The 22,845-nt window shown below is 41.6% G+C and overlaps 1 protein-coding gene across 1 annotated transcript in view; it reads left to right on the forward strand.

Moving 5' to 3' along the window:
• The window catches only part of GREB1L (GREB1 like retinoic acid receptor coactivator), a 64,211-nt gene that overhangs the window by 32,223 nt on the left and 9,143 nt on the right, over positions 1-22,845 (forward strand). The window contains exons 13-23 of the mRNA XM_035902993.1: positions 1,414-1,611; positions 3,517-3,697; positions 4,942-5,134; positions 6,540-6,673; positions 8,815-9,154; positions 13,187-13,302; positions 13,671-13,915; positions 15,266-15,828; positions 16,316-16,418; positions 20,544-20,699; positions 21,431-21,570. Coding sequence (XP_035758886.1) covers positions 1,414-1,611; positions 3,517-3,697; positions 4,942-5,134; positions 6,540-6,673; positions 8,815-9,154; positions 13,187-13,302; positions 13,671-13,915; positions 15,266-15,828; positions 16,316-16,418; positions 20,544-20,699; positions 21,431-21,570 — 2,369 coding nt within the window. The remainder of the gene's footprint in view (positions 1-1,413; positions 1,612-3,516; positions 3,698-4,941; positions 5,135-6,539; positions 6,674-8,814; positions 9,155-13,186; positions 13,303-13,670; positions 13,916-15,265; positions 15,829-16,315; positions 16,419-20,543; positions 20,700-21,430; positions 21,571-22,845) is intronic.

The raw sequence follows: 22,845 nt of genomic DNA on the forward strand, positions 1-22,845 counted from the left end.
AATTAAAAAAATAACTGAAACTACAGGAAATAAAAAAAAAAAAAAAAAAAAAAAAAAAAGGAGAGGAGGAGAGGTAAGTCTGTTAGGCAGTGAGGGGGACTTTTCTCCCAAAGTAAGTCTATTGAAATGAATACTGAGGCAGATTGGAGCAGGAGGTAGGTGCACACACACAGATACACATGTGTCTGCATAAAACTAACATACCAGGTTTTTGCCCCAAGAACTTCCAATTTTCATGTAAATTGCAAGATTTTATAAAGTGGCTTATTGCTTAAAAAAGCGACAGTAGTTTTTGTGTATTAAATTTGCGGTAGTTTCAGCTTTTTTCTTTGTTTTTTTAAGAAATTTGCCCCAGGTAATTTTCATGATAAGCAGTCCATTAATCGGAATTTAATTTGTAGTAGAAAAACTGACATAAACAAAAATCGCAATGGCATTATTTGATTTAATTTGGTAATTAGCAAGTTGAAAATATCCAGGGGCTACTGAAACATGGATTGCTGGGCATAAAATTTACCTACTGGAAATACTGAAATACAGGAACATGCTTTTTCTTCGAGGAAACATGAGTGCTCCAGTACATGTCTATAGAGAGCAAAGCTCTGGTCCCCCAATTCTCTGCAGCTAGTGTTACATGACATTTATTTAGTTCAGATAAATCTGAGGCTAAAACTTCTGTTAAAAATCAAGAAACCTCCAGAGAAATAAATGACATCCCCCCCCAAATAATTGAGATTTGTTGCCGGGGTGTATTGCTCAGTACTTCAGAACAGAGATCATGTACAATGAGAGATGATGAACTCCCAGCTGAGCTGCTGTCCTCTTAGAGTCTTTTTGGCAGGATTATCAATGCAGGCTCAGCTTCCTCAGATTAATCGGTGTGCTGGCTCTCATACCATCGTACCCTGAGCACAGCAACCTCGGCACCCATGGCTGGCTCTCCCAGCAGGAGGGATGGAGGGATGCTCCTGAAGAACTGCAAGTTTCAGGAGGCGATTAGAGCTATGTGTGTATATATGTGTATATACACACACATTTTATATATATATTTCTCTCTATATATGCATGCATATTATGTATGTGTTGGTTCATTTAACAGAATGTATTTCACTATTTTGGCATTGAGGTTTCCTTGGGTTGCACTGTGAAAAATCCTCAAAACACTTAGGGCATTTAAAAAATAGGCAGTGCTGGACTTGATGTCTGATACGTATTTTGATAAAAAAATCCAGAAAGCTGACATTTGTGATCTGTACCCAGCTCTCCAGAGTGTTGGGATTTATTCTGGTGAGTGATTTTTTTTCTGATAATAGAGGGTAGACTGTTTGGAGGGTCATGTTTATTGGGGGGGGTGGGAAAGTAAACATGTTTCTTGTTGTGTTTTGTTTTCTTTTTCAAACAAACACACTCTAGATTTGGATGTTGATACCTTCCAAATTTACCAGCCACAGCTTACAGTTGCCAGAAAGCTCTTGTCCCAGGTTTGTGCTATAGCAGACAGTGGCAATCAGAGCCTGGATCTGGGCCACTTCAGCAAAGTAGACTTCATCGTTATAGTTCCCCGTTCAGAAGTCCTGGTGCAGCAGACCCTTCAACGGATTCGACAATCAGGTAAAAGGGAGGGGAGGGAAAAGCGTCTGTTAAACCAAGCTATGTGACATTACTAAATCCTATCTGGTATAAATGGAGAAGTAAGTTGCTCCAACATGTAATTTGCATGTCCAATATTAGCTCTGTTAGTTGGTATCATTGATGAATTCTAAATACCTTCCTTTCATAAATTGGGCCCAAGCCATGCCATGTAAGCATCAAAAGAAATTGCCACATTTGTGCAGGTCTGAGGAATGTATGACCTGGAGAAGCATTCAACTATTGAGAGAGGGAGTGGATGAGCAAATGTGGCTGCTCAGATCTTTTATCCCCTAGAGCTGTCAGTGCCATTTGTTCTAGGTACACATCTGTGCATATGCTCTCGTATGTATTAACGTAGGTGTATGTGCACAAAGCTCTCTTATTAGATAGATAGGTAGATAAATGCCTGAGTAATACATGCACATTGGCACAAAATAATCGCCGTATGATTCAGATGGTGAGTTTCCTTGTCTGGGGTTCTGTGTCTGACCATAGCTGGTACCAAATCCTTCAAGAGAAGCAAAAAAGTTTTAGTGGGCAGGTTATGGAATATGTCCCCCTTGAGAATGACCTCTGTTATCCACTCTGTTAATGACTGACACATATCCAGAAAAGCATAAAAGTTCTCTCTGCGGAGAAAATTGCTGTCTAATAAAACTAAGGACTATCTATATAGATGTTTGGTCCTTTTTAGCTCTTGATCTCTGATATCTGGGACTAGTGAAGCCCTTAGGATAGTTGTGTATTTAGGATTTTTTTTAATCAGCCGAAATTTTTTTTTTCTGCGTTCACCTTCATCTAACAATACCTTGCATTTCCATTTGAAAAACCGGAATATGAGCCTTTGGTGTAATGTGTCTGTGAGTGGTTTTGGGTAGTTGTTGGCTTTTCAGCCTCTTATTTTCTACTCTGAACTAAACAGTCCCACACTTTTTGGTTGTGCAGTTGTGCCCTGATATTGCTCAATATTGCAGTCCATCTGTGTTTTTTTTCTCTGCTTTGTACTATTTTACTAGTAAAATGAAAAGACTAAAATAGATTACTTGAAGTACGGGTTTATTTTCCTTTCTAACATAACGTTATGGGGTTTTTTGTTCCATTCCTTAATTCTTCAGGCATTGTATTTACTTAATTTCCTTTTATACTAAGCCAGAGGTTTTCTGATATCTGTTAACAGGGTTTCACATTTATTTTATTTTATTTTTTTGAATGAATTATTTTTACATTCCTTTTTAATTTATTTTTTTTTTAAAATCAGTAAGACCCTGGCAAATATATAGCTGGACCCATATTTCACAGTGCTTATTGCTACTTCTTTAATTCAAATTGTGTCCAAAGCCATGTACATTACATAATGCCTACTTTATGAATACAATGGCAATCTATCATTACAAAGACTGCTAGAGAGTAGTTGTATTGACACTAACATTGAAGCAGGGCATGAAAAACATTATATGTAGCAAGAGTCAGTTTTATATAAATTTATGATTTTTGCAAAGCAAAGGTCAGGGTAACTTTTTCTGACTCAAGCAGGATTAATATATTAGCTAAACATGGGCAAGTTTGGCCTAGGATCGTGGAGCACAGCCAACTGAGAGCTGCTCTGGACATTTTTGTGGAGGTCTGATTTTTTAATTTTTTTTTTTTGGTAATGTGAGACGTCTTTGAAAGGCCTTCAGGCACTTTTTGGAGGAATCCAGAAGCCAAGAAGCACATTTCAGTCCCCATTGTGAGAGAAAATGCATTCAGATAATCTTCATACTGGGGCACATCAGTGATTGGGCCAGTCTTGATATTGCTGGACAAGTGGCAACCTACCATTGACACTTCATTTTTGGATAAACTCAAAGGAAAAGATTTTTGTTGTATTCTTCTTTCTGACAGGTGTCCTTGTGGACTTGGGCCTAGAAGACAATGGGACGGCATATCAGAGAGCCGAGAAATATGTGGTTCGGCTAGACAATGAGATTCAAACAAAATTTGAAATTTTCATGAGACGAGTGAAGCAGAATCCCTATACACTCTTTGTGCTGGTTCATGACAATGCCCACGTGGATTTAACAAGGTAGCTGCTTCAATCTACCAAAGGAAAATCATCCTCTTCCAGTATCGTCGAGTTAGTTACGTTTTTCAAAAGACTTACCATCTTAGACACCTGATGCTTTCTCTAGGCCTAAAGCATTGTGCCTCAAAATCAGAAATCATCTTTTTTTCTTGCCCATGATATTTGTTAATTAATTCTGATTCAGTTGAAGATAGGTGAGACTTGTTTCAGATTTTTGGATCCCCAACAAGATGACTGTAAGTGCTATGGTACTGAAGTCCAGGAAAAAGGGCTGAATTTTGCAACTTTCTGTGCTCTTCTTGTCTTTTTTCCTGTTTGCCTCCTTTTTCTCTACTCATGTTTTAATTCATGTTTTTATCTTTGACAATAATGTTGCTTTTAATATAAGAAGGCTTACAAACATTTAGCTCTCTGCATCATCTGAAAAATGTCCTAGCTGCTGTAAGAAAAGGATTTAAAAAACAGCTGTGTTGAATTTGGTCAGTGTTAGGTCTAACCAGAACAACACATACAAACACGTGCAGAAACATTTCTTCACACTGAATCACAACTTCACTATGGAAAAAGAACTGAGGAGAATAATCTTAATGTGATTTAGACATGGTATGTAAGGCTGTGGGATTAATTTGAATATCAGAGTTGTAATAAACAAAATACTTTCCTGGAAGGACAGATGAAAATAAATAAAAGCAACATTCTTCCTACCTTACCCTACCCATCACATTTTGGTTACTGTCTTTGCAGTACACTGAATTTGGAATTCCTGAATGTTCTGTAGACGAAGGTAATTCCAGGAAATGGAAATCAGAACATCAGGAGACTGTCAGGTTGCCCAGTCTTTCAGGAGAGTGTTTCAGGCTGGAAAAATCCACTGGATTTTATAAAATTGTTACTGTATGTTAACCCCCCAGCTCATGGAACAGTTTCTCAGTGAGAGGGATGTCATCAGCTTTGGCTTATTTTTGGTTTCCTACATCTGTTGCTCTTCTAAATTGGCACAATAATTCACTTTCTCACTGTCAGCAGATTTTGGTCCTCTGTTTAAGTTGGGGTTTTTTTCCCCATTGCCTGAGTCTGCCCACAGAAAACACCCATGGTTTTGACATCTTTCACCCTTCCAAAGAGTTTTTTTGAGCTGTAATTCTCAGTGCCGTGGTCATTTGGAGATTTTTCTGCAGGAGGAGAGTAATCCATTGCATCTCAGGATGTCAGTAAGGCAATTCTTTGCATTCTTATTTCTGCAGTGCCATTTCAAGTTCCCTGTCACATGGTGAGCCTAGTCATGGTCTGGCTGATAGAGTTATTAATTGCAGGGAGGTCCTTGAAGCATTCAACCTCCTTGTTCTTCAGGTCAGCTCTTTTCCTTATGCCTTGCAAACGCAGCAGTCCAGGATCAGCTCTAGCAATGAAGTACACTGGATACAATTTGACACCATGGTAAGTGTTTAATTGTCAATTTTAACTGTGAATTTTAATGTGGACATCACACCAAACAGAATCTAGCAGATGTGTATTACAGAAAAACGTTAGGAGGGAGCTCTTTCTCTGTTGGGGTTTGTTCTCTGAGGCTCTGGGTGCACAGCACTGGGCTGCGGATGATAGAGGTAGCATTGACATTTAGGCCCAGAAACTACACGTTTTTCTTTGTCCAGGCATGTAATATGAGAAATTACTTTCCATGCTCTGGTCAGGCAAAACTACGTTGATGTGCCATAAAACTCATGAGCTGGCCTTCCATTTTTCAAGCAGACTGACTATTGACTGTAAGTTGTATGTCACATAGCCTGTCAAGTCTGTTCATTGCTTCTCTGGTACTAATAAAAGTTGTGTGCTAGGTTAACATTGTGCAGAGAAGAGGTGGGTAGGGTCTGTTGGACATTCTGCACCATTAGCTTTTCTCATCATTTCAGCCAGCTGATTCTGAGGACGTTTTAGCAAAACCTGCTTTAAAAATAGCCTTTTCTCCTATTCTTTGTTTGGTATGTTTATATCAAGTTTGACTTTACTGTGTTGAGTGGACCATTGGTTTCTGTAAAGTGTCTTAAAGTGGTAGTGGTAAAAAAGTTAAACAAACAGAATAGTGGAAATGAGGGAGTGAATGAATATTCAAAGTTTGCTTTTTGGTTGCTTGTTAATATAAGCCATTGTGGTGACCTTTTGTAAAATGGTCTACAGAATTTTTTGTTTCCCAAAAGTTAAAAAAACAACAACTTTCAGTCTTATGATTAAAAAAATAACCCACAAAAAAAAGGGGAGACTGCATGTGATTAACTATATTCCTAGTGATTACTCATGATGTAAATGCGCTGGAGACCATGCTGTGCTTCCAGCAAAGGCCTCATGAAACTTGAGGCAGCCTTTCTGATTGCTGACTGCAGATTGACATTCCAGCAAAGAAATTATCAGTTTCTGATTGCCATTAGAGATGTGTAGAATCTGACAGTCAAGAAGAATTTTGGAAATTAATAATCCTTCTGTTTTCAGGGTCTGCTTTAAATAGAAATGAGGTAACAGTTGTCAGTAGATATAAAGCCAGAGATAGGGAGTCAGAAAATAAGTAGCAGGATTCTAGAAACACCCTGCAATCACAGGTAGGAGATACATTGAAAAATTTGCAAGGACCTACACCTGTCTTTTCCTAGCTGTAGACAAATAATAAGTAAAAAACAATTAATGTTTTATTATATTCTTTGAAACAAACAAATAGCATCACTGAGGGAGAATGAATGAAAAGAAAGGATACTTTGCTTTGGAAAATACTTTCCACTTACTTGTTAATGACATAAGAAATGAAAATTGGTTCCAGTTTTCCTTACGTTTTTGCTATCTCTGTATGGAACAGGATGATGCAGCAAGTGAAGACAAGCTGTACTTTGGTTTGAATGAATACAGCAAATCCCTCCAATGGGGAGTCACAAGTCCCCTTCTGAGATGTGATGAAACCTTTGAAAAAATGGTCAACACACTTTTAGAAAGGTAAATAGACACATGGGAGCTTGGGATTCTGCTTAATTGGAATCTTAAGGATATAGATGATATATTTATGAGCCCCATCACAGGGGGATCAAGACGTGATGACCTCTGATGTTGATCTTGGAATCTGAGAAGTATGTGCAATTTTTATTTTTGTAACTAATTTAGTGCTGTTGAAGAAGGAAGGGATATCCTTCATTTGTTTATAGAAGAGATTAGGCCAACTCAGCAGCAGTCCAGGCTCAGCTGTGCTGCTCTCTTCTTTTGGCTTAGGCCGCACTAAGCTAAGAAGGTACTAGAGGTTTCATACCTCACCACTTGTGGTGTCTCCCTGCTGAAGCTGCCAACAAATTTTTCAGTGGTGGCCCAGGTGAGTGACATTATTTCAAAAAAGTCATTTTTATGGTTTCATTAGCTGGCTATGGTTTTGGTTCCTGCAGCTCAGAGCCTGAAAGTGGCTTATTAGTACCCTGCAGCTGCCAGAACAAGCTACTTTCATAGCACGTATCCAAGGTACAATTAAATGCACACATTACAGGAATGAAGGCAATACTGTGGTTCTCAGCGATGTGGAAATCTGTTCTATGTATCAGCAGGACAGATCGCTTATAACAGTTCAGGCTATAGTTCTCACTGTATTTTAATATTTACTGGAACAGGATTGTTCTGTCTTCACTACTGTTTTGCCTATTTTATTTAGGTCACTATAATTAATAATTGTAAATGTAGCTATATTTATTAAGTACAATGCCATATCAAGTATGTTAAATTAGCAACATGAATGAATAATTAAGTACATAGTAATAATATATAGATAGTATATTATCTACAAATATGTAAATAATGAATGTGATAAATAATAATAAGGTCAGTTAATAGGTCAGTTCTTTAAGCTTCTCATAGTCTTTCTGGCCAGGTCCAAAGGAAGAGATAGTGGTCACTGTTGCTCTCTTTCTGTTCTTAAAATGTGGATGGGGAAAAGGATGAAGGGGGATTAATGCATGTGCAAACACTGCCCTGATATGGGGTTAGGATAAGACTAGAAATTGGCAGGAGGTGAAGTTGTACCTTGGAGCCAGGATATGCTTTTGTGTCATGGTTTATTGATTTAGCTTCTCTTTTCAAGAAATTGGGTTATTCTGTCTGGGTGGGTGAGCCATTCAAGCATAGAAGTCTGAAAACATTGCAGACATTCTGGTCCATTTGTTTTAGTACCAAAAATGCAGTGGGTGCTTTTATGGGAGGAGGAGTGAAAAGTATTTTAAAACATTTAATGACTGGCATGTGGTATACAGGGCGAGCTACTGTGCCTGCTGGTTAAAGACAGACACAAAACTTTATTCAAATGGATCCCATATTGTCTATTAAATTACTCAAGAAAGAGAGCAGAGAAATTTGGAACTTTTAGTTGTTTTAGTCGTTTGAACTTCTGTGGTGAAGGACTAGCATGCAAGGCATAATAGCATAAGGTTTCTTCTGTATTATGGTGCTGAGTGAACTCATGGGGAATGTCTAGAAATGGAGTGCTTTTTTGCTTTAGTAGGTTTTAATCTTTTTTTTCTTAGCATTTTACTTTGTGAGTTCATATCTGTTGTCACAACATATAGCTGTAGTGAGAGAGAAAAAAGCATTGGCTATGTAAGTTAAAAGGCAAATTGGAAGTTCAAATTTGGCTCAGAGACAGCAATCCCCATTGGTAAGTCTAACTTTCTGGTGAGAGGCAGAGATGTGTGAAATTATGAAGTGCTTCTCCCACAAGTCACCTGAAGCAGTGATGGTCCTCTGAGTTCATAGAAGAGAAAAGCTTGTGGACAGCAAAGCAATTATTAGCCTGTGCTATGGATCTGCAATGATCTGTATCTCCATCAGTTAAAGATCTTTAGCTGAATTTTTGGCCCAAATGAAGACAGTTGAAGTTTATAATTCCTGTTACTTGCTTGCAGGGCTTGGCTCTCTCTCTTCTTCATTTGGACCATGTCATATTCATTTACTTAAACACAGTTAGATTCTGTGCAAAACTATTGTTGATGAAAGTCAAAGGCTACAGAAAAAAAAAATGGGCACTTCTTTACCTGTTTTTTGGCTAATTTTCAGGCATCGCTGTGATTTTACATGTGCTAACGCAGAACTGTGTCTCCTCAAAGGTACCCCCGGCTGCACAGCATGGTGATTCGCTGCTACCTTCTCATTCAGCAGTATTCCCAGGCTCTGATGGCTCTCACAACCATGGCCTCACTACGAGATCACAGCACACCTGAAACGCTCAGCATAATGGATGACCTTATTACTTCTCCAGGAAAGGATAAGAATGGCTGTGGCCACATGCTGGTCATTAGGGTGCCGTCTGTGCAGCTAGCCATGTTGGCCAAGGAGAGGTTGCAAGAAGTAAGAGACAAGCTAGGTCTGCAGTATCGTTTTGAGATCCTCCTTGGGAATCCTGCTTCAGAGCTTACTGTCGCGAAACACTTTGTGACACGGTTGAAGGTCAGCAGAAACTAAATACTTCTTTGTGTGCCCATTGTAGTCATCTGACTGTCATACACATTTTGTGTTCATTCCCACATGTTTATAGGTTAATTATTCTACAGGAAAAGAGTGCATGTTCTGTGTCTGTCTCTGTGGAAGTTTCCTGTACTTTTGATGAGCATAAATGATTTAGAAACTTGGAAGAAAATTGAATAGTTACTGGCCCATGAAGTCAAACACTGGATGTTATCTCTCTTGTTAAAGTTGGATAACAGCATGAGTCAGATAGGTTTCATCTCTGAATCTCAGAAAGCAGAGCTCAGATCTCCTTAGGCAAACTAATTCTTTCCACCAACTTGTATGTCTGTCTGTCTAGTGTATCTGTTGTCTGCTCTGTCCATCCATCTTTCGCTCTTCTGATAACTGGTATTCTGTTTGTCATAGACTTCTTTTCTTAAACCACTGCCTGCTGAAAGCCTCTTCTGCACAGCATATATGCACCAAGCTAAACTTTTGCATGGATTTATAAGAGCATGGTTCAGCCAGCCAAACCCACTGCCTGAATTAACCTCATGATGTTAAACAAAGGGAAACTTGATTGCTTGCCTTAGGTACCAGCCTGAAAGTAATACTGGTTATCTGTCCTGATCCTTGCTCAAAGTCTTGCTGAGAGATTAATTTTCTGTTTCTGCTATGAGTTATACAGTGTATTCAAAGCTACATAGAAAAGGAATGAATTTTGTGAGCCTTTCTTAAAGAGCTCGCCTAAAACCAAAAGCAGATAAGCTGTCCTTTAAAGAAACTACCACCTCTGCCTCTCAAACATTGTCTGCAAGAGAGGGAAGAGACGAAAGTAGTAGTCATGAAGGAGAAACCCATGTGTGAGATAGCAGCTCTGTGCTGCTGTTTTATTTTGGCTAGGCATTAATTCCAACCTTAAATTATTCTGGATTGTGAGTCCTGTGAGGGCTTCTTTATGGCCCTTTGCTGTAAAGGGTTGCAGCCCTTACACGTTGCTGGTGCAGCCTGTGAGGCCTTTAGTGCAGACCGGGATGGAGTGTGAAGCTGTTGCAGGTGAATATCCATGTAGCCATTGATCCTGAATAGAGGAACTTGATCAGGCAGAGAATGAAAAAGCTTCTACATAATTCTTCTTATTTCTCTCCCCCACAACATAAGATGCTTTTTGGGACTAAACAAAGATGTAGGATTCTGGACTTGTTTCTTTCCTTGCAGGTGACTAGGAAAAAAACACTCGGTTCTGAAACATGCATATGAAGGGAGCGAGGAGAGGAATTCAGTTGCCCAAAGATAAGCCTGCAGTGTCTTTTTTAGGTGGGTTATCCCAGTGGCACTCAAGAATGATGAAGGTCACCTGTGAGTCTTGTGCTGGGCTGCCGTACCTGCTCGTCTGGTGCCTGGGATAACACGGGGTCTCTGAAATGGTGCGGGCATATGTTTGGGCAACTGATTCCCGTTAAAAAATTCATCAGCCATGCTACCATTGAGCCTGGTTTATTGCAGACAATTTTGATTTAGTTCTCTGTGCTGCTTGGCTTTTCTTCTGACGTTAGTTACAGTACTGAAGCTGGAGATCTGGAGCAAGTGGGGAACTGATTTCTGCCTGCTTCCACTGTGAGGCCCTGGCCCTTTTTTTTTTACAAGGGGAGAGCAATATGAGGCTACTGAGCACTTTCTGGTGAGGCTGAGGCTCGAAATGCTGGTCCTACCAATAACTGCTGTTGCTTGCAGGGAGGATGAGACTTCATCCTGACCTTTTTCAGGGACAGGGAGGGAAACTTTATGACACCAATTGAAAAGTTTGGCTTAACTTAGCCTCTCCCTAAGAGGGCGTTAGCAGCACGTGTGGTGCTGCAGGAGGGCAGGGAGGGCAGGCAGCCATCCCTGCGGCACTGGGACCATTCCCCTCTCTGTCAGAGCAGCCCTCTGGCCAGCCAGCCAGGTCAGTCCTCCCCATCAGGGAGCTGGGCTTCAGGGGGGGATGGTACACTCAGAGGTACAGAATGAAAGAACAGATGGAAAATAACTTAAATAACTATTTTGTTGACTAGGCATGCTGTCATGGCATACCCCTTCAGTGTAACAAGAATCAAACCATTTGGGAAGCATTCAGAAGTGAAGAGCCCAGAGTGCTCTGTATGCAAGTTCACATCTCAAAGCTCCAGGCACTCAGGCTTCTTTGTAAGTCCTTAGGCTAGCAGAAAGTAAAGCAGCTTTGTATTTGTCTTCCCCTATTTCATTTTCTAGCTGTGCACTTTGCAGAAACTTCCATCACTGGAGGGGCAGGTTAACATACAGCCAGACTAACCCTGCCAAGACAAAAAATATCTCTCTGTTGCTGAGGTGCTTTACTGAGCCAGTAGATGTTGTTAGGTAGCAGGAGAAATAATTTTTTTCTGTGAATGTGTTACACAGAGGATACTGAAATCAGCAGGGGAAAGAAATCAGGACTGGCAAAAGAGAATAGAGACATAGCAGAAAAGGGGAACATTACTCAAAATTGTGCTCTTCCTAAGCTAAGAAAAAAATAATCCTAGGTTTTTTTCAAGTGAAATTTTCAAAATGTCAAATGGCACACTGAGTCACTGCTCTGCTAGTGAGTCCTCCTTTTCAATCCCCTTCATCTGCTGGAGAAGATTACTCATAAAATATGACCTTTCTGGGGAAGAGAAAGGGTAACAGGTCAAGGGTACAGGCTGAGACTAGAAGAACCAAGAGAGAATTCAAGATAGGGTTCTTCTTGCAAGGTATGCTTTCCACAAAGCTTGCGTAAGTCTTGATGCTCTGCCAAGAGAACTACGTCTCGTTGGCTTGCGCATCTGTGCTGAAAAGAGTAAAATACATATGTATTGTTTTTAGTGGGCATTTTGAGTGGTTGGGCTTGCTGTCGTGACTCAGCAAAGTAGGTTCTGTGCCTCAGCTAGGTAAGAGTCTTCTCCAGAACTGATTTTATCCATTATTAATAAGAAAGAAGGAAAAACTTTTTCCAGCAGGGTGATATGCTTAAATACTTGATGATTCTGTAACCATTAGGGTTTAATTTCCTTGCCTGGAGAGACCTTAATGTCTGATCAGCATGGAAATGTGAAGTCTCTGGGTTGTATGAAAAGGGCTTCTCTGCAATCTCCTGTCTTGCCTGGTCAGTGATCCAAGAGGCCATGTTGTCAGTTTTCCTGGCAGCACCCATAATGTATTGACAGGAATGGCTGGATATGAACCTGCATTTTTGCGTTTCAGCTTTATAATACAATTTCAGTGTTTGCAGAGATAGAATGGCTTGTTTACTTTCTATGTGGCAGTCTCCGAGTCTTTCAGCTTTACTTCATTTTAACAGTTGCTGTAGGGTGCCCATGTCTGTCTTGATCAAATACTGCCTGTATCACCTGGAAGTCTGGGCACTGTGCAACACAGCAAGAAAGACGTTGTTGCTCAAGACAGAGCAATATTTTTAGGAGGCTGCATCCAACACAGAGAACACAAATGGGCTCAGCCAGGTTCAGTAAGCTGTGCTGAACCAGGGGACTGAAGGGTGCAAGGACATGAGACTGACTAAGGTCTTGGTAGGAGTCCTTTCTTGTGGGATTACCTCCAGTGAAAGGGCATTTTTTTCCTTTCATATAATCCTTCATTATATAAAATAATTAAGCAAATATTTGAAGATCGTTGAATCATTTTCATACTCCACTTGAAGGTCTTACTTTAGCTTTACATTAATTTCAAAGAACTTTTGTCTGTACAAGCTTGAAATCGAAGGCATCAACTGCATATTTCTCTGACAGACCACACTAATACCGCACCAGGTGTATGTTTCCAGCACTGAATAACATATACTATGCATCCTTTTTCTGTGCATTTAATGCTTGGCTAACACTTAGCTATCTGAAAAAATGCATGCCCGTACCTAAGGTCTTCCTGTTGGCTGTTAGGTAAGTGAACTCTGTATACAAAGAAAAAGCAGGAACTGAAAAAAGACAGGTGATGGTTTAGAAGGTGCCATTTAAATGTAACTAGAAGTTTCTCTGTTCACAGGCTTGGAGAGGAAATGAGCAGGATGACTGGATCCCTCGCACCTATCAGGATTTGGAAGGTCTACCTTGCATTGTTATTCTAACTGGCAAGGACCCTCTAGGAGAAACTTTCCCCAGGTGCTATTAGTACTCTTGTAGTACGGTTGTTCTCTAACATGTTTCGATAAGTTGGGGGGTGGATAAGTGGTTTGATACCATCTGGCTATTTTTTCACAAAAAAGTGTATATTAGACTTTATTTGGGAACAGCTTAAAGTTTTGGAAAGTGCAATTTGTGAAAAGTAAAGCTACTGTACTGTGTGGGTCGATGAATGTCTGTGAAAAGTACCAAGGAGCATAACTTATGTACTGAATATTTTAAAATCATTTTGTATTTACTGGCTAATAAAATTGCTTGCGAATATTTAATAAGCAATTAAAGATAGGGAATATTCTTCAAAGTCAGAGCAAACAAAACTTTCTTTTTTCTTGGGTTGGGTTTTCTAGGTCATTGAAATACTGTGACCTTCGACTAATTGACTCAAGCTACTTAACTCGGACTGCATTAGAGCAAGAAGTAGGCCTGGCATGCTGCTATGTCTCGAAGGAGGCAATTCGAGGACCTATTGTAGCTCTCGACCTTAGTGAGAAGGAGCATGAGAAGGCTAATGGTAGCGAGAATGACTCTGATGAGCTGTTGATAGACTTGGACCGACCCCAGAGTAATAGCAGCGCTGTCACTGGAACCTCAGGTCAGTTATTCTCCTGTTGCTCTGAAAAACAAGTCTTCCTTCCTACGTCATTGGAATTTGAATGCAAACACTGAGATGTTTAGTCAAATTGGATTCTTTCCACAGTGAGCAATTTCCCTATGTACAGCTAAAAGGGGATGGTGTTGCAATGGAAGGATGGTATGCCATAGCTAAGGGTCCCTTGTGACTTTTATTTTTAAACTTCTGTTTCGCATTTGTTGCTAATTTTGTCCTGTGGATCCTGAAAAGATCTTAAAAATCAGAGTAGAAATGGATAGTATAAAATTCTAGGAATAGAAAAATGCTCTGTAAGTGTGGGGGTAGCTGTGGGTGAGGATGCCTATTCGCCTCCTTGCCAAGACCAGCGGAATCGCTGGGTCTTGCCCTACCTCTTCAGCCATCAATGGAGCCTCATCTCCCACCAAGCCTTCTCTTCCTTGCATTCCTCAGGCACTTCTGCATCCTTCCCTTTGTTTCCCTATGAGTTTGAGGTATTAAGACCGCTGAATTGGCCCTTTGCCGTACATCAGATCTTCCCATACACTAACGAAACCTGACTGGCGTGGAGGAGGGAGCATAGCCCAGTTCCCATTAAATTTGCAGTGAAATAAATGCTCTGTTTCTCCATAGAAAGGAAGGTCAAATTGATCTATGTATACAGTGGTGTGCTATACTTGAATTTCAGAAGGTTGTACCATCAAATTTCAGATCCCACATGGGAAATGATAGGTAGCACACAGGGACTCAGGGTGGGACACTTGTGTTCAGCCTGAAGAAAAGACTGAGAGGGGACCTCATCAATAAACACAAATATCTTAAGGGTGGAAGTCACGAGGATGGAGCCAGATTCTTTGCAGTGGTGTCTAGCAACAGGACAAGGGGCAATGGGTACAAACTGAAACGTAAGAGGTTTCAGTTGTATATGAGGAAAAACTTCTTTACTCTGAGGGTGACAGAGCACTGGAACAGGCTGCCCAGGGGGGTTGTGGAGTCTCCTTCTCTGGAGATATTCAAAGCCCGCCTGGACGAAGTCCTGTGTAACCTGCTCTAGGAAAACCTGCTTTAGCAGGGGGGTTGGACTAGATGATCTCCTGAGGTCCCTTCCAACCCTTGCGATTCTGTGATTCTGTGTTTGGACTCTGAACCCTAGCAGAAGGGCTGTTGCCTCTTCAGCAAGAGGGACAGATGGATGTCAATGATTACTTTTTGAATGGTGAAACACTGACCTTATCCATGGCAGCACTCATTGAACAGAAGGATTTGTGTGTTATGATCATCCCATAATCAAATGAGTTCATGATTTTCTTATGTTGGCCAGTATCTGTTCATTGCCTGCTCTTTGTTCCCCAGGTTCCCTGGCGGACAATGGCGTGAGCTCCTCGAGTGCTGCAGACAAGTCTCAGAAGCAAGCACCGTCGTTTAACTTTCAGACTGTGGCACACAGCTCAGTAGACGAGGGGACTTACCCCAGTTTCACAACTGGAGAGACCCTGAAACAAGAATGCGACTCCCTGGGTAACCAGATGGCGAGCAGCACCACTTCGAAACTATCATCACTGTCTTCGGTCTCCCAGGCATTTCAGTGGCCGGCCCATTCGGCCAAAGACAGCAAAACCCTCCGTGCTGCACTGCCTCGCATTGTCATCCTGTCAAAAGCTGCCTACTGTCTCCTGAGCTCACATAAAAGTGGGAATTTGCCTTCTTCCTCTTCCCTCCTGCCTCATGCTGACGTGTCTTGGCTGAGCTCTCTGAGGCCGCTGCTTCACAAGGACATGAGCAGCGAAGAGCAGTCTCTCTACTACAGGCAGTGGACGACAGCCCGACAGCACCACGCGGACTTCAGCAATCAGGGTGAGACGTCTGGCTCGAGGAGTTTTCACCCCAGGCGGCTGCTTTTGACAGGACCACCACAAGTAAGAGAACAGTTCCTTCCTCTTGCCTTATTAGCCGGATGAGAGGACGGATGATGAGGACTGCAGATTGTACTGTAAAGGCCCCCTGCAAGGTTGCATGCAGTAATATGTTCTGAGGTCAAAAACCAGTCAAATTTTAAGGTTAAGTCCATGCTGGAAGCGGTAAGGAGAGGAAGAGTGATGCTGTATGTCAAGTTTTAGCCTAAATGAATTACGTGTGGATGGCACTGGGCATAAAATTGCCATGAGCAGAGAAGCGGTTATCACTGCCAATCTCCCTGCGTACAAAAGCGATACAGGCTGTGGGCCAGGTTTTGCTCGCAGATCCATTTTGTAATACTGTTCAGCATAATGGGGAATATTACGTCTTGTTATGTTCTCAGGCAGAGCTAGAAAGGGGTAAGCCCAAAGGCAGTTACCTGAAACGTATCCTTCCTTCGTATTAGTCTGAGTTGGGATTTGGACTTTTTTTCCATCTCTGGCTCAGGTGGGAAAGACTGGCTCATACTTGCAGTTCCTAAGGATTCTCTTCCGCATGCTGATCCGGTTGCTGGAAGTAGATGTGTACGATGAAGAAGAGATTAATGCCAGTAAGTATTTAGCAGTCATTCTTAATATGCGTTATAGAGAGCCTCTGTTATGTATTATTCAGCAATGACAAATTTTTAGGCTCAGGGAAAGACTGTAAATTGCACCTACCACTTGTCCTGTCCATTAGTGTGTAGCTAAACTTACTGCAGGTGTCTGCATATATTTAAATATAGATGAATAAAACCGTAAATTTTCTATTGGGCTTAGCTGAGAACTATTAAATGTGTTTTGGATTGATATATTTGGATAGCGCTAAAATGAAAGTGAACACAAAACTGTAAATGGGCAGCATCTGCCCATGTCGTCTCTCTCCTTGCTAGTTTTTAAGCTCTGGCTGCTTTTAAGCAGGCAAGACATTTAACAACATTTCAATTCTGGATGAAATATCACTATTATTTATGTTTAATTATAAATTAGTTACCAATTTTCAGTAAGACTGTCTTTTCTGTCTGCAGTTTACGTATCTTATGCTGAGGAAAAAGAGGAGGGGGGAGCCTCTTTGGATTTGCACTCATTTGTCAGATCTCATGGATCCATTAACTGCTGTGGCAGGACTTGAGGCGCACAAGCCCTTTTAAAAATGAGTCCTCTTCAGGGTGTTCTTTACATAACTCAGTGGTCTCGTAATGAAGATAACTCCGTGGTGCATAAATCCCGTGACCATTAGACTGTAGTTGTTGTCAAACCTTTGAAAAGACTAATGTATATTTCTGCTCAGAAAGTGCTATTAAATGAAAAAAAGATGCATTTTCCTTTGATTTGGAGCCTTGGGGACTCTTACTCTCTCATGATTTGAACTAAAGTACCCCAGAAACTTAGGATGAAATATCATACTGTAAGAGACGTTCTGCGGCACGCTGTCTAGCCTGCTGTGGTCACAGCAACGTGTCACACCCCTGCCAGGAATGCGTGGAACTCCCTCAGAAGAGCAGTTTGGGTTTGTTTGGGATTTTTGGTTGTGGCTTTTTTGCTCCCACTACTTCTGTTGGAATGCTTTTCCAGAGCCTTAGTGTTCTGATGATTGAAAATATTATTTTATTCTCTAACCCAAACATGTTCCTATCCCAATTATAAACATTCTCTTTGGGACCAAAAAAAATACTAATTTAATTTAAAATGCTTTTTCTCTTCTTTGATGTTTGCTTCTATGGTGTAGTCAGGCAGCGACCTTACCCTCTCTCAGCGTTCATCTAGGTAGCCTGGATGTTCTTAGAGGATCCTGACAGGCTCTTTATTCTCCTTATCAGTTTAGTAGCTCTTGCCTGCACATCTATTTTCAATTTATCTTTCTGTTACATGGGTGACCAGAACTGAATGTGGTATTCTGCAGGATGTTTAACCAACCCGCTGTACAACAGCTCATGTATTCCCCTGCCCCCACTGAAAGCCCTATGATTGATGAAACCTGTGATTGCACTTGTCTTTTCCATTCTCCCGTTTCACTGGCACTGATACGTAGCTTGTACTCACAGGTTCCTCTGCAACTCAGTCGTTTCCAACCGAGGTGCTCCCAACCTGCTGCAGAAATGCTTGTTGTTAGTCCTTGATTATACATATGACTCTCATTTTTCTGTTAAATATCATCCAGTCTCTGTTGTTACAGTTTTCGAAGGCTTTGAATTCTCTCTGGTTGAGCTTTGATTCACTCTTCATATTGACATTGACTCTTGAGTGTGTGTTGTGGTTTAACCCCAAATGGCAACTCAGCCCCACCCAGCTACTCGCTCATTCCCCCTGGTGGGATGGGGGAGAGAATTGGAAGGGTAAGAGTGAAAAAACTCGTGGGTTGAGATAAAGACAGTTTAATAGGTAAAGCAAAAGCCGTGCACACAAGCAAAGCAAAACAAGGCATTCATTCACTGCTTCCCATGGGCAGGCAGGCAGGAAAGTCATCCACAGGAAAGCAGGGCTCCATCACGTTGGGGTCAGCTGTCCCGGCTGTGCCCACTCCCAGCTTCTTGTGTTCCCCCAGCCTCCTCGCTGGTGGGTTGGGGTGAGAAGCAGAAAAGGCCTTGGCTCTGTGTAAGCTCTGCTCAGCAGTAATGAAAACATCCCTGAATTATCAACACTGTTTCCAGCAGAAATCCAAAACGTAGCCTCATACGAGCTACTATGAAGAAAATTAACTCTCTCCCAGCCAAAACCAGCACAGGTGCCACCAGCAAACTTAAGCCAATGGTTTTTTTGAGTTGGTGACTTTAGTGAAAATATTAATCAACTATGCCCCTCTAGTGATCTTTTAACTTCACTGGTAATCTCCATCTGCCTTAATGCTTATGGTGTTACATGCTGCCATCTTCTGTTTAATCAGCTTGTTCAATTTACAGACCATTCACTGTCTCCATTTTCTTCAGTTGTATTAATAACTTGTCATATGGGATCATATCAAATACTTTACTGAAGTCCAGAAGGGTAAGGTGCGTTTCCTTTCCTTTGTTTAGAGAAATAGATATATCATAGCTGTATAATGAAAGCAACACAGGATTTCTTTGGTCAACACATGTTGCATTTTATTATTTTTCTTTTAATTCAACATCCTCAATTATTTCCTTCACCCTCCCCAAGTTTTGAATCTTACCAAAGTCAAAGTAGTGGACCCAGAGCTCCGTAGATTACTGTATCTCCTCTTAAATGGTAATAATATATGCACTGTGCTTACATTGAAATCAGGCTCCTGCCTGATTTCCCATACCTGTTCTTTCAAAAAACTGGCATGGAGATTATTCTTTCTCTCTGTTTTGAGTGTGTATCAAGATTTTAGAGTTTTGTTTCCAACTTGGCTTATAGGAAAACTTTTATTCCCTTGAAAACATAATCGTCAAAGTAAAAAGCAAATTAATAATAATTTACATAGTTGAGGTGATATAGCAAAGAAAATTGTTATTTGTTTTCATGCACTTTTCTGAGGTCTACCTCAGCTGGACATTGGGCAAAGCTCATTATATCTTACGCTTGTTGATATTTAAGACAAAACTTCATTTGCTGTTGAGCTTTTTCCATTCCTCACGGCCTATCTTCATTCTTAGTGTCCTTCCTGATGCAGTCCCTCTGAAGCCCCTTCCTCCTGGAGTTTTTATTTTGCTCGGTATGCTGGGTGCTGGTTGGCTGGCAACTGTGATTCCAAGAAGCCCAAGTCTCATTCATAGGCAAGTCCCTGGTTTTCTCAGGCCGGCTGACTTACAGGGCTGGCTCTCTCTCAGGATTTGTCTGTATGGACAAATAGACCTCACCTGACCGGCAGCGTATGTTAATTCGAGCACGCCACGGTGCCATTGAGGTTAATGGCCTCTCAGCTGCTGCTGGCTGACATCCTCTTGGGTCAGTCTGGGTAGGGTGAGCGTGTGCTTGTCTGTAGACCCAGCCTTCGTTTTCATCTGAGTTTGCTGTTCTGAAATCAATAACCTCAGTTACACACCTACTTCTGTGTGTTCTTCCGTCTCATTTTCAATGGGATCAACTCATGTTCAAGCTGCAGTCCAAGGTCGTTGTCCTTGGCCAGTGCTTTCTAATGTTCCCATTATTTACACTTGATTTTCTACCTTAGGCTTTCCTCTGTTGGATCAAAGCAGAGAAGTTCCAGTTGATCCTTGCTGGCCACATCCCATTCTCTAACAGGAGCATGTCTTTTACTGCCTTCATCATGTGCCATCAGCTCCTAGTCCATAACTTTATACAGCCTCTTTCTCCTTGCCTTCACCCGTCTGCCCTTGGATACTTTTGCTTCTTGTTTACCCAACGCTCCTCATTTTGTGTACTAAAGACAGAACCACAGAGAGGCTCGAGACTCCACCTCTATCTTCTGCACGGATAGGACTGTTCATTGGAGCATTTTCTGCATAAACCAGAGTGAATTATACCTCAGCAGCTCGATGAGGAGCAGAGCAGGAAGATACCTGTGATTCTCCTTTGCTTGTTTACGTTTTCCAAGAAATAGCTGTTTCTTCGAAATGGCTTTTTTGTAGATAATAATTTCAATTTTGCTAATATTTATGACGTTCAGAGAGGTCTCTCTTTTTGTGTCTGTGCACCCATGTGAGTTACTGTGCAACTGTAAATCAGCAAACGTCACATAAACACCGTTTGGTGGGTATCTGATGCGGCTCACCTGAAGTGTGTTGTTGCAGGTCATACGGAAAACGGTGAAATCACTCAGTCTAGCAATGACCACTGGCCAGATATTGAGATCTTCAGCAAAATGTCTTTTGACCTGAATGTACATGACCCCAAGTATAGAACTATAAGTCCCGTGTACACAGAACAACTGTCAAGAGTGAAACAAGGTAAGCAGAGTTTTTTAGGACTACTTTCCTACAAAGAGTCAGGTTTTATTGGTTTGATTGAACACATGAGTTCACAAGAGCCTTTAATCTCCAAAATGAAATGAAACAGAACAATTTGTGTATTTGTTGTGGTTTAACTCAGCAGGCAGCGGAACACCACACAGCCACTCGCTCACCCTCCCCTCACCCCTCAGTGGGATGGGGGAGAGAATCGGGGGGAAAAAAGTAAAACCCGTGGGTTGAGGTAAAGATAGTTTAATAAAACAACAACAATAGCAATAGTAAGAGAATATACAGAATATACAAAACAAGTGATGCACAATGCAATTGCTCACCACCCGCTGACCGATGCCCAGCCCGTCCCAAGCAGCGATCCCTCTCCCCCTGACTAACTGCCCCCGAGCAGGATGTCATAGGGTCTGGAATAGCCCTTTGGCCAGCTGGGGCCAGCTGTCCTGGCTGTGCCCCCTCCCAGCTTCTTGTGCACCTGGCAGAGCAGGGGAAGCTGAAACGTCCTTGATTAGCATAAGCACTGCTTAGCAACAACGAAACCATCAGTGAGTTATCAACATTCTTCTAGTATTAAATCCAAAACACAGTGCTATGCCAGCTACTAGGAAGAAAATTGACTGTATCCCAGCCAAAACCGGGACAGCGTTCTGTACAATTGTGACTGGGATCACAGTCTTTGTTTTTAACACTCATAAAATTTCTGTTTTCTTTGTGCACAGAAACAAGCAAAGAAACGAAATCAGAGGAACCTAAGAAAAGGGAGACCGTGTCGATGATGTTGACTAAATATGCAGCTTACAATACGTTCCATCACTGTGAGCAGTGCCATCAGTACATGGACATTAATCCTGCCGTGCAGGTCGGTGTCAAGGTCCAGGGTAAAGTGCAGCCTTGATTTTTTCCTGTGGTCTCTCCAGGCGTCTCTGGTCTCAGGACTCATTCTTTCACCTTCCCTGAGATGGAATTGTTTAATTCTACCGTTCTCAGGGGAGGTATTGTGCTACAGGCCCTGGAGCATCAACTGTGTCTGCTGTGTTCTGCATGAGCAGTTCTCCTCTCCAGCTGCCTCTGACAAAGGGTGACTCTGGTGACGAGCTGTCTCAAGCCAAAGCATTATTCAGCCTGCCCAGCGGGTTCGCAGTGTCTCGTGGGAGAGGACTGTAAAATTGAGAGATGCTTCTCTTCTTACCTAAATGCCAGCCATCCATACCTGTGATGGGAGACTGGAAGGCCTACTTCTTCTTCCCTTAGTATGTAACTGTGCGTGCTTCTCAGCAGTAGCTTATCAGTCACTAGCCAAAAATGATCAGGTTTTACTGTTTAGTTAAAAAACTTTTCATGTCTAAAACAAACAATTATATGCTCACAGGAGGCCGTCAGGTAAGATTATTCCCGGTTAATAGCTCAGACATCATTTCTTAACAACCACCAATAGTTACTTGGATGTTTCTTACCTCCAATCGTTCCTTGCTTGCTGATCTTTTCCAACAGCTTGCTATTAACCTAACACAGCACAGACCCGCTGACCTGGCAAGGTGCAATGTCAGTTACCTTGGAGCAGCGCCAGCACATCTGATTTAAACCTTCATTAAGTACGTTGACACGAGCAGATCCTCCCAAAGGGCATCTGTTGTTCCCTCCACTCATCTTTGTGCATGTGGTCAAACGTAACGACTCGTAATAAACGCAAATATCTGCTTGTAGGTGCAGGTGTGAGTTGTGTGTATAGAATTATGGTGATTGAACTCAGAGAAATTACACATCTAAAGGGGGAGTCACTGGATAGCAGGCATTACGATGCCTTGAGAGATTCTTCAGTGCTTTAACAGAACCTAAATAAAACCCCTTTCATTTTTCATCTTTACTGAGGCTAATTACTTCAATTCTTTAGTAAAGATTACAGAAAGATGACTGCTAAGAGTAAATGGTTTGACCTTGTAGTAAGACAGATGCTTCTGTAAGATGAAATCTTACCCGACACGTAGGCACTTTGTATACACTTACACGGTTCAGTGAAACACCGTGCAAACTTAAGCTCACCCAAATTCTTCGTAGCCTTGTGAATGGTGTGGCCTGCCTTGGTTACCTCGCTGCTTGGAAGAGTATGGCTGCAGGAAAAACACCGCACTAAGGC

This window comes from Egretta garzetta, unplaced genomic scaffold (genome assembly GCF_000687185.1).
Source record: "Egretta garzetta isolate BGI_Z169 unplaced genomic scaffold, ASM68718v1 scaffold229, whole genome shotgun sequence".
NCBI classification, from domain to species: Eukaryota; Metazoa; Chordata; class Aves; order Pelecaniformes; family Ardeidae; genus Egretta; species Egretta garzetta.